A 12,476-nucleotide genomic window follows, 5' to 3' on the forward strand; every position below is an offset into this window, starting at 1 on the left:
TTCATTGCATAAAATGTGACAGATATGCTTTATGTATGCAAAAGTGGAGGCGATATACGTGTATTGACAGAATAAAGATAAGGTTATATGAGCTGAAGCGATATCTTCTGCGACTAACGATGTGCACCGTACCGCGACGTAATCAATCATATTAAGCGACTTGTTTTTTGCACAAACATAAAAAATAACTCACCTCGCCACAAGTGTTGAACTTATTACATTCGGATTATCAACCGGAAGCTTTTACTTAACACACCACACAGGTTTTACGGAACTAGCAGATAAAACGCAATGACATTTTACCTCAATTCTAAGTTCCTTAAACAAGAAAGGACTTACCTATGTTATGTCCGAGTACCAGCAACCTGAAGCTAAACGTGAATTTCTTTCATTTTTCTCTACCATTTCCAGGTTAAAACCCTTCGGAATTGAATTACCACTGGAACAGCTCACTAATGATACCAAACAATCACAAAAAAATCATTGCAAAACAATATTTCACGTTCTTTAAACTTTCGCAGTGGATCCGCACCGTAACTGGAGTCGAACAGCAACTTTTTCCTTATTATCACATTTCAAATCATACTACGTACGCATAACAGATTATTGCTTATGTGATTTCGTATGTAAACGTAAACAAATTTGCGTATGCATTTCTGCGAGTTGATTGACACAATAATACAAGTAGAGCTGTCATAACAAGTTGTAATCGTCGCAGTACGCAAAATGCGAATTTTAATGTCTTATTGCGAGTTAGCTTGTGTAATTTTGCGATTCAGTTTTGTTCATCGCATAAAAACATTAAGCTGTTGTTTATTGCGGTGAATATCACGCTTTGTTCGTACTTGGAGTTTACATTTATGTGATTGTGAGGTATTCTGGTGATAATATGATAAAATCTATGCATTTTTTTTGCGAGTTCTGGTTGTCTGGGTAGTGACCCAGCATCCTATAAGGCGTACCACAAGGGGCGCTCCAATTAGGAAAACTTGAGTAACCAACTCTGCTTTTACCACAACATCACTAGTCGAATTACAGTCTCTTTGTTCCTTTAGTCTCCGTGGTTCATAAATACCCTCTTGGGGTGCCCTAATGTCGTGTGGGTTCAAATTTCGCTAACTGATAACATTTAGAAGTCCTTATCAGATCTAATTGTGCAATTGTTCAAATTTTACTTTAGCTCAATACCCAAGGTGAAATTTAGACAATTCAACAATTAGTGCTATGAATTAGTGAAAGTTGGACCCACACGAAATTATGGCACCCCATGGTACCTCCTTGTTTAAAATATTTCATTTATCTTCATATGGAAGTTGGTTGGCTGAGTATATTTGCGATCATTGAGTTGCAACTACTATGTGCACTACACTCGATTATTCTTATACAAACTTTCCATCACAATAGCTGCCGATGAGTTCACTTCATTATCCTCTGTAGTCTGTTGTTGTCGGTCAGCATCAGCATACTCCAACACTATTCCACCGTTACTCCTCTCTCACTTTACCGACTATGGACCACTACGATGGAGATTAATTGGAAAAGTTAACGTTTTCTTCAGTGCAGTAGTGTATCCTTTCTTCCTTCCTTCCTACCTCCAAGCCCTAAGACAAAACGATGAAGAGGAAAATTTCATTACTTTATCCGGCGCAGCCATGTTCGTTACACCCGTTAGCGTTGCATAATTACAGGAAAAACTTGATCCTTTACCTGCCAGTTTTCCCGTTTCGGTCCGCGCTTTCCCGTACGGGACGCAAATGATTGAACCAGGATGACAAACGAGACCTCGGAAGTTCATCGATAAATTTGTGTCGTACGGCGTGGCGGTCGCGTCGGTGGAAAAACCGTCGATCATCAATCAATGCTTTGGGGAGGAAAAATTTTGTCTGGGAGTTTTTTTTTCCGCTTGCGTTCAGGTAAAAGTCATTATTTTCGCCGCAGAATGAATGGCATGTCGCTGATGGATTTTTTTTTGTTCTGGGTTCGGTTTGTCGTTCAATTATGAATTGCTGCGGTAAGCGAGATTAATGAACAGAATGGGTTGTTTGCAATTTTGACGAAAGGACGAAATTGATTTGCAGATTGAAAAATCTGCTGTAATAATCCACCCGAGTGTGACGACTATCAATAGCACATGCGTTTTGTGGTACATTCAACGTCATGGTCTAATGCTGAATTGTAGAAGAGTAGAACAATGATGAAAAATGGTAGTGATTGAAAGTGAGCTTCGATACAGCTGAAAACTGTTGGAACATGCGAAACAAATGATGGTGGTATAAAATCGCCGGCAAGCGTATGGATCAATGAAAACTCCATTAATTTTCTCAAGTCGGATATTTTTCGTTCAATTTACGATGGGATCATTTTTCATACAATTTATTTTGTCATGTTCTAATACCAGTTTTCTTTATTATTTTTTTTTTTCAGGAATAGCCTTGCACAGATGACGTACAGCACCACTGCAAATGGAAGTACGAGGCGGATACCGCAGCGAAAGGTAAGCTTTTTTTTATTCAATCATTCAATTTCCATAAAATGAAGTTTCCAGATGATAGGGGGTTAAAGTGGTGTGAAGCTTTGAAGGCATAGATGTTTTTTTTTCATGATTTCAATCTTAAAGCGGAAAAGGATGCGACATTCAGCAAATCAAAAGGGGTTGTCATTAGATCACCAATCCTGCCTGATAGCATCGGCCATCATTTTTCGGAAATTGAAAAACAAAACAAAAAAATTGAAGGAAGTAAACGAAAAGAATAAAAGATGCTGTGCCGTCTTTCAGTCTCATAATCTGGAAAAATTAGGGAAGTCTCAAATTAATCGATTATCCCAACTAATCGATTAATCGTTCCACTAATCGATTAAATTGTAATCGATAACCGCCTTGCTCGATTATTTTATCGATTAATAAAAAAAAACTCATGGCATTTTAGACTATCCACTCACCCCATTTATCCGAGATCGTTGAGATAGAACGTTTTTCTTGTAAACAATTCATAATTAATCAAACGCAAGGTCATTTTCAAAGTTGACAACAATATTGCAATTTATTAAAAACTATAAGATAATTCTATGCTAATCGCTCTCCAGCCTATAGTCTTACGCAAAGATTTGTTATTGAACTTTAAATACGCTACACCCCGATTTTTTCAAATATTTCTCCCCGGAAATTCCCTAGAGACATCTTCCGGCATTCAGACATGTCCCAGAAATATTCTTCTGATATCTGGCAATCTTTTCCAGAAATTTCTCTTTATATAAATAAAATAAAAAAGAAATCAATAATAACTAAATTAATAAATCATTAGATCAATTAATGAATAAAAAAATAAATACATCAATAAATAAACAAATAAATGAATAAATAATTTAATGAATAAAGGAATGATTAAATAAATGAAAAAATAAATAAGTTTAAAATTAAATACATACAAACATAAATAAATAAATCAATATAAGAACATAAAAATAACCCAGTCAACCAGTGATCGTATAAGATGTTCCATAAGATGTTAAAGTGGAGGCGATATGTGTACATTTTACATGCGCCTACATGGAGGCATGCACGCATATCGCCTCCACTTCATCATCTTATGCAACATATTATACGATTAATGGTTGTCTGGGAAATAAGGGAATAAAAAATATATGAATAAGTTGAATAAATATATAAATAAATAATGAAATGGATTATTAAAGAAGAAATGTATAAATTTATAAAAAATACAGGGATTTCAACTAAAATTCTTCCTGGAATTTCTTCCGGAATTATTTCAGTAGCATCTTTCAGAATATTTCTAATGTTTTTTTCCTGAATTCTTACAAGAATTCCTTTCGGAATTATTTCAGAAATTTCATTCAAAGTTCTTCCACAGACTTCTTCCAAAGAAGTCTCCCGGAATTCTTCCAAAGATTTATCATGGAATTTTAAATAAGCTACATCTCGGGTTTTTTTTACAAATATTTCTCCCTGGAAATTCCACAGGGATATCTTCCGGAACTCAGACATCTCACTGAAATCATCGTCTTATATCTGGCATTTTTTTCCAGAAATTTCTCTTTTTACTTTATTGACTTGGCTTTGTTCCTCAGCTCTCCTAGAGTCTCTACTTGAAAATATCTCATTGATTCTTCTCGAAACTATTCCTGGGACTTCTTCTGAAATTCTCCTCCCCGGAATTGCTCCCGGGACTTTTACAGGAAACTTTCTCCAAGCATTGCACCTGGTATTTTTTTGTTTAATATTTACTTCCGTCTTCCATTAATTCTTTCCAGAATTACTCCAAATGAATATCTGAAAATCTCCCAAAATTCTTAAGGCAATTCCTAACGGAAGTATTACATGGATTTTACGGATTTTTTTCAGAAATTTCTAACGAAATTCTTCCCAGGTTTTCTCCTGAAATCCTCAAAAGGGTTCCATCCGGATTTTTTCTTAAATTTTCTCTTGAATGTTTAACATAGATTCCTTCCAAAACTCTTTTCCCTCAATTCGTTCAGATATGTTTTTGAAGCTCTTCTAGGGTTTACTTCCGTACCTAATTCCAAGGATTCTTCCCGGAATTGCTTAAAGATTTCTCTCCCAAATTTTGAGTGCTTCTTTCGGAGATGGCTTCTGAAGTTATTCCAGAGAATGCTCCCGGAATGCTTCCAGTAATTCCTTTCAAAAAAAAATGTGAAAGAACTTGCATAGCATCTTTTTCCGAAAAGCTCCCGAAATTTATTTTGTAGTTTTCCCAATGATTTACCCCTCGAGGATGGACCTTCTTCCGGCAGAAAATCCCCATAATAAAGAGTTATTAATTACAGATTCACTCGGTATTATTGTACAGATTTCAGCTCAAGTTTTTCCAAGAATTCCTCTCGGAGATTTTCCAAGTTTACCAAGGTTTTTTCCAAGGATTTGTGCCCGAAGTTCTTGTAAAGATTCTAACTCAAAATTCTCCTGGAATATACCTCTTTTTTTCTAGAGATTTATTTCGTAACTCTTTCCAATATTCAACAGAGAATTTACGCAGAGTTTTCAAATCCGAGAAGTTTTTCAAGAATACTGTACGACTTTTTACATGACAATTTTTCAAAACATCTTACTCCGAAAATGTTTTAAGATTCTTCTCGGATTTTTTCCAAGAACTTCTCCCGGTTTTCTTAGGGAATTTCCTGTCGAGCTTCTTCTCTCAAATATTCTATTGTATTCTTCCAGAGTTTTCTTCAAGAGTTCTACCATAGATGCTCCCAGAACTATGTTCACAAATTTTCCACAAAAAATGAATCATTCCGGTATTTTTGTTTCTATAAATTATTCCCTGATTTTTACATAGATTCATTCACAATTCTTCGCGGAATATTTCCAAGTTTTTTTTTCAAAAAATATTCTTGAGTTCCCTTTTACTATTCTGCCGTAATTCTGCAAAGTGACGTAAGTGACATTGATAGTTTTGGCCCATTTTTTGGTTATTATGCATAAAACTCTTGCTCATCCTCTAAGTTTCTTTCCATTGATGATAGATTACGACTAGATCTTGCAGGCATACCACAGTGTTATTTTTACTCCAGATATTATATATAATATACCGAAAAATATCGGCATTTTGAATGGCGCTTACGTCACTTTGCAGAATTACGGCAGTATTCTCCCAGGCATTTCTTCCGGAAATCTTCCAGGCATTGCTTCGAAAAAGGATTTTCCTTGTTTTTTTTTCTCTGAGTGTTCCCGGAATTCTTTCACGGATTTCTCTCGCCATGCTCTCTGGGACGCTCTTCGCCATTTTCCCATGATGATTTCTTGAAATTATATCAGTAAATTCATTCAGGTTATTCCCCGAATTCTTTGGGTATTTCTTCCGGATTCTAGCTAAGGTTTTTTTTTTCAACTCTTTTTAAGTTTTTTTTCCCGTTTTTTTATTAGGGATTCTCCCAGATTTTGTTCTACGTAAACAATCGGAAATTAGTTCCGTGATTTCTAAAAGAATTCCTCTAGTGATACCTTTCGAAATACCCACAGAGACTCTGGATGGAACTTTTATCCACAAATCTATAATCCCAAAATTCTTCCAAAGATTCTCTCAGAAATATTCCAAACATTTTGATAGAAAATGTTCAGAGGTTTTCAGGATTTAACTCCCCTTAGCATTCTGCCAAGGACTCTTCTCTGAATTCTTAAAAAGAAATTCTAAAAATACATCCAGTGACACACTTTAAAATTATCACAATGCTTCAAGAATTCTTCAATGGGTTATCTTTGAAACTCTCTTGTAAACATTTATCCTAGAACTTTTTCAAGCATTTATCCTAGAAATCTCGTAAAGATTCATCCCGGATTAATGAGTAAAAATTGCTCCGGAATTATAACATTTATGCTTTTGGAATTTCTCAAAAAGATCTTTACAAAAACTTTCCATAGATTTTTTTTTTAAATTCTCCCACAGATACCTACTATTCGGAATTCTTCCAGGGTCATCTTCCGGAATTATTCAAAGAACTGCTCATGATCGTATAGTTAACGTAACCACCATTGGCAATGACAGCATACTCAATAGGCCATCCCTATTTTTGCAAAATTTGGAAATGTTAAAAGTTCAACATTGCAACATTGTTTTAGCTTAAAAACCATCATATCAAAATTTGAAGTCCGTATCTCAAGGCTAAGTAGTCCCCCACGACATAAAGTTCTCAAAAAATGTATGGGGTCAGAAAAATCATGAAAAATTTTCGTCAATAAAATCCACTATTCTACTAAAATCGGTGGTTTTAGGACCTATAGGGCCAACAATGTGCTCAAAATTGCGATATCTCTTTTCATTTCTGAAAAACTACCTAAAAATGAACATTTTGACCATTTTTTGAGATCCTTGAGGAAACTTGATATATTTTGTCCGATAACTCTAAAATGAAAAGAGATATCGCAATTCTGAGCACACTTTTGGCTCTTTAGGGTCCTAAAGTTATCGATTTTAGTGGAATACTGTATTTTTTCGACAGAAAAATTTCATGATTTTTTTGACCCCATACAATTTTTGAGAACTTTAGGCCCCGTGGAGGACCAGTTAGCCTAGAGATAGGGACTTCAAATTTTGGCATGATGGTTTTTAGGCTAAAACGATCGTTTTGCAATATTCCCTGGCCAAGTTCGCAGGGTTTGACGGTATTAAAGTGAAGGTTATTGTAATGTAGTATTCTTTAGTGAATCATATCACCTTTTTAACACTTTAATGCGCCTCCAACGGTTCATCACGAACCGGCTGCTGCAGATGGAGTATGGCTGATCATATGTTTTTGCATATTCATCAGACATGCTCGATAAACACGGAGGGACCGCCGGGGCTCAATAGATTCTATACCCAAGCAATAGTTCCAAGTTGGTGGGATTTAAGAAGGTTTTGAGGATCGTTACAAATCCTACTACAAATATTATAGGTTTTGTAACAGGTTTTGAAAACTTTTTTGCCAGTAGACTTGAAAATGCTGTTTGGGCTTTCTTTCCCACGTTTTTTGGTTGATTTTGATTTACTACTAAATTTACAATAATTTGAGCAATTTACAATAATTAAATATATTTAAATTAGTAATTTTATCAAAACAAATTTATTTGTTTTTTCAATATTACGATGATATCCAGTAATATTCTCTTTATATAAATCTGGTAAAATCAACCAAATAGTAGGAAGGAAAGTTGCAGCACATAATAGTGCTGATAGATTCGAAGCTAACGTGCGAACAATGGATTACTGCACGATACTACTGGCCTGCTTGCTCTCACACATGGTTTGACGTTTGAGCGGTGACGACACCGCTCAAACGCCAAATTATCTTTGGGAGTGAGCGGGCCGGCCCAAGTTCGTGCAGTGGACCATACTTTAACACTTTATTGACGTCAATGCGTTCGACGTGACATTTTGGACAAAAACTGATTGTTTCTAAGCTGAATGACGTTACTTGTGTATGACTAGGCTGACATTTCTAGGTTACGGGGAGAAAATGACTTGGTTTATCTAGGTAGGACCGATAGGACAAATGAACGGATTGGCTCTGTTTTAATAGTTAGGTTGTTTTCGTTTCTCGTATCATTGGAAGCCCATGCATGACATGTTCAAAACTAGTGTCTATCATTGGGGATGGCGCCAGTGCTGTAGGTGGCTACCAACATAGGTGTTATTGCAGTAATGGTTGTTGTCTTCAATTGGTATTTGACCATAATTAATTCAACTATACATTTTACATAATATTTCTTGGAGATAGCATAGGCACAGTTGTCAACATAGACAGCATTTTGTGTTATGTTATTTCCAAGAAGTAATATCAAGGATATAAACATTCCTGGTGCTTCAGGTTTCGCGGGTAAAGATTTATTCTGATAGCTTCATATACTTCACATGACTGAGGGTAGACAGACATGACTAATACATCTACGGGAGGGAAAATGCAAAATTTTGATTAAAACTACTTAGGCACAATGTAAAAACTGGTGTTAAATTGGGCAACATAGCCTATTCCGTCTAAACATTGGTCTTGGTAGAGATGAAATTTGAATAACGGGTTCAGCCTTGACAATCAAGCTGTCACGCAGCTCCAACTGAAAACCCATAAAAAAAAAAAAAAAAAAAAAAAAAAAAAAAAAAAAAAAAAAAAAAAAAAAAAAAAAAAAAAAAAAAAAAAAAAAAAAAAAAAACGATCGTTTTGCAATATTGAACTTTTAACATTTCCAACTTTTGCAAAAAGAAGGACGGCTTAATACACAAGCTAATATCTAACACATGTACTATTTGTGATCAATTTTATTCAATAAAATAAAAGATTCCATCGTTAGTTAAATGTCAACGCGGGAAAAATTGAATTACGTATTATTCATTGCTAAAATTGAAATAGTGTAGATAAAACTACAGCGGCGCTTACGTCAACTATGCGAATATGGGCAGTAAGGATCCGAGGTAGACGAATTCCTCCACCACCTTGAAAGTATCCCAGTCTATCGTAACATTGCACAATGGTCCACGAAACAGATTTACGAACAAAAAAGATAAAGCGTTTAAATTGTTTTGACCAAATTTGGAACATTTTCCCATAGTTTTCATAGGGTGACGCTAGAGCAAATCGTTTCATTGCTTTATCTTTTTTGTTTCAAATTTATCGTCAAAGTCGCCAAAGAACCACTTTTAGAGCTTCCGAAAACGCGCATTTTCGTGCGCTGAGAATGTTGCTACGTCATTCCGTTCAAAAGATATTGATGATTCCCCAGAAAAAATAGGCACTTTTCAAGTATTTTTCACTTGAGTTACAAAATTAACACCTCTCTAATTTTTTGATATGTTTTATAACAATATTTCTTCTTTTGAATGCGGACAAAAGATATTTTTTATGTTTACCCCAACCCGTCATAACATAGGTCATAACACCTTAAAAAGAACCATGATTTTTAAAGAAAAATGCCTGTAATTTTTAAACCAAAAGAGATAACGACCATCTCAGCTCACGAAACGACGCGTCTTCAAATGCTCTACAAGTGTTTCTTGGGCGACTTTGATGAAAAATCAAAACTGAAAAAGTTAACGCTAGAAAACCGGTTTTTCTTGAACCACCCTAAGTTTATTCAGAAAAATACCTCTAGATCGGTCAATTTTAAAGCTACATAAAAAGTGTCTTCAGCAAACTTGCTCAAAATTGATAGATCTACAACTTTCCCGGAGAATGTGTACAGTTATTCTAGCAAATAAAAAAGTTTGGTTACCAATTTCTTTGAAAATATGGACCACCCTAATTTTCATGCATATTTTAAAGAGGGCCTTATTATTAGGGACAACTTTGTAGAAGACCATATTTGTCTAAAAACTTATTTGAATGCGTTGAATGCATCTTTCCTCGTAAATCTGGTTCGTGGACCACTGTGCATTGCTACCCAGACGGAACCAGCATGTACTTCGTTTTTGAGGTACTCACCACCAGTCCGACCTTTATTGCTTCGCGTTTCAGGCGGGTTTACAGCTCAGCCACCGTTCCAAATGTTGTGGCGATAATGTCTATGTCATCCGCAAAGCACACAAATTGACCGGATTTTGTGAAAATCGTTCCCCGGCTGTTACAGTAGAGCCTGGCTCGTCGCATCACACCTTCCAGAGCGACATTGAAGAGTAGGCATGAAAGTCCATCACCTTGTCGCAGTCCCCGGTGATATTCGAGTGAACTGGATAGTTCACCCGAACCTTTACGCAGTCTTGCACGTCGTCCATCGTTGCTTTAATCAGTCTAGTCAGCTTCCCAGGAAAGCCGTTTTCGTCGATGATTCTCCATAGCTCTGCGCGGTCGATACTGTCGTATGCCTCTTTGAAGTCGATGAACAGGTGATGCTTTGGGACCTGGTATTGACGGCATTTCTGAAGAATTTGCCGTACGGTGAAGATCTGGTCCGTTGTCGACCGGCCGTCGATGAAGCCAGCCTGATAACTTCCCACGAGCTCATTCGTTTTAGGTGAGAGACGACGAAAGATGATCTGGGATAGCACTTTGTAGGCAGCATTCAAAATAGTGATCGCTCTGAGGTTCTCACATTCCAAATGGTCGCCTTTCTTGTTAATGGGACTGATTACAACTTCCTTCCATTCCTCCGGTAGCAGTTCGGTTTCCCCGATCCTGACCATCAGCCGATGCACACAGGTGGCCAACTTTTCTGGGCCCATCTTGATGAGTTCAGCGGCGATACCATCCTTACCAGCTGCTTTGTTGGTTTTGAGATGGTGAATGGCATCCTTATCATCCCTCAGCGTGGGAGTTGGTTCATTTCCGTCCTCCGCTGCACTGGCGTCGTCGTTTCCTCCGTTGCCGTAGTCTCCCATGTCTACGTTCTCCACGCCATTCAGGTGCTGATCGAAGTGCTGCTTCCACCTTTCGATCACCTCATGTCCGTCCGTCAAGAGGCCTCCGTCTTTATCCCTGCTATTATATCATGAAGTCATCGAACAAATGAAACATTTAATAACAAGAAATGTTATTAGTTTGTTATTCAATAACTTTGGGATAACAAATACAGCACTTGAAATTTTGGGTATGCATTGGTTATTGAAACAACAAGACTTGTTATTTTCTAGGTGTTATTTATACAAAATTTTGGTATTCGTTTTTGTTACACCACCTAATGAAGGGCATATTAAGCTATGGTAGTATTTAAGATACCTTGATATGTTATTCTCTTGTTATTTTCTTCTGCTGGGTAGTAAATTGAGTTCAACACCATTTTATTCTATTATAGCTCACTCAATAGAAATCCCTGGCCAAGTTCGCAGGGTTTGACGGTATTAAAGTGAAGGAGTTTCATTTTGATTATTGTAATGTAGTGTTCTTTAGTGAAACATATCACCTTTTTAACACTTTAATGCGCCTCCAACGGTTCATCACGAACCGGCTGCTGCAGATGGAGTATGGCTGATCATATGCATCAGACATGCTCGATAAACACGGAGGAACCGCCAGGGCTCAGTAGAGTCTATTCCCAAGCAATAGTTCCAAATCGGTTGGATTTGAGAAGGTTCTGATGATCGTTACAAATCCTTATAAAAGTTTTATAGGATTTGTGACTGGTTTTGGAACCTTTTACAGTCAGCTGATTTCAAAATGTTGTTTGGGCTCTATTTCTCACGTTTCTCGGTTGATTTTGATTAGTAATTTATTAATGTCATAGTCGCTTTTTCGAATTTTTATAATGTTGGGTACTTGATTATATTTTCTTTAAATGAAGCAAATAAAATCAACCGAAATAATTAATAGTGGGAAGGAGATTTGCAGCACTTAATTGTGCTGATAGATTCGAAGCTAACGTGCGAACACTTAAACGCATTGCGTTTGACGTGACAGTTCGGACTGGACAAAAAACTGACTGCTTTTTATTAACTGAACAACGTTACTTGTGTATGACTAGGTTAGGTTGACATTTCTAGGCCACGCATGAGAGAAAATGACATGGTCTATCTTGGTAGGACCGATGGGACAGAACAAATTTGAATATTTTTCATAGTATTTGTAGGGGGATGAATACATAATAATTGACAAGCAATTTTTGTTTTATTACAATCAACTGACCAACTTGGCGTATTTTTGTTTATCTCGTAGATGGTGTTATGACACCAACAGAAAAAATATCAGAAGTTCAGTTACATGTTTCTGTAGGTTTTGGACCGATGACAATTTAAGGACACAAGAGATGAACACAGAGAAGTAGAAATCAAGAAAACAATTTGACACAGGATCGGCTATACAGTCAGGTCTTTTTTTACGCGGTTTTCATTCACGCGGCCGCGTAAATAAAACTCCATACAAAAAAAAAATCATCGTCTTATTTTTGCATGATTCGTCGAGAAATGGTGAGACTTTTTTTACGCGGTTTTTCGAATTTTGAACTGAGTTTTTTTTTACGCGGTACGTATCCCCCGCGTAAAAAAAAACCTGACTGTATTTTAACATACGGGTTCGACTGATTCGATGAATCTATCTAGAAG

The 12,476-nt window shown here is 36.5% G+C and overlaps 1 protein-coding gene across 3 annotated transcripts in view; it reads left to right on the top strand.

Moving 5' to 3' along the window:
• The window catches only part of LOC109404827 (relaxin receptor 2), a 354,324-nt gene that overhangs the window by 338,660 nt on the left and 3,188 nt on the right, over nucleotides 1-12,476 (top strand). For all 3 annotated transcript variants that reach the window (XM_062857075.1, XM_062857076.1, XM_062857074.1), the window contains one exon: nucleotides 2,425-2,494. In XM_062857075.1, the coding sequence (XP_062713059.1) occupies nucleotides 2,425-2,494 (70 nt within the window). The remainder of the gene's footprint in view (nucleotides 1-2,424; nucleotides 2,495-12,476) is intronic.

This window comes from Aedes albopictus, chromosome 3 (assembly GCF_035046485.1).
Source record: "Aedes albopictus strain Foshan chromosome 3, AalbF5, whole genome shotgun sequence".
NCBI classification, from domain to species: Eukaryota; Metazoa; Arthropoda; class Insecta; order Diptera; family Culicidae; genus Aedes; species Aedes albopictus.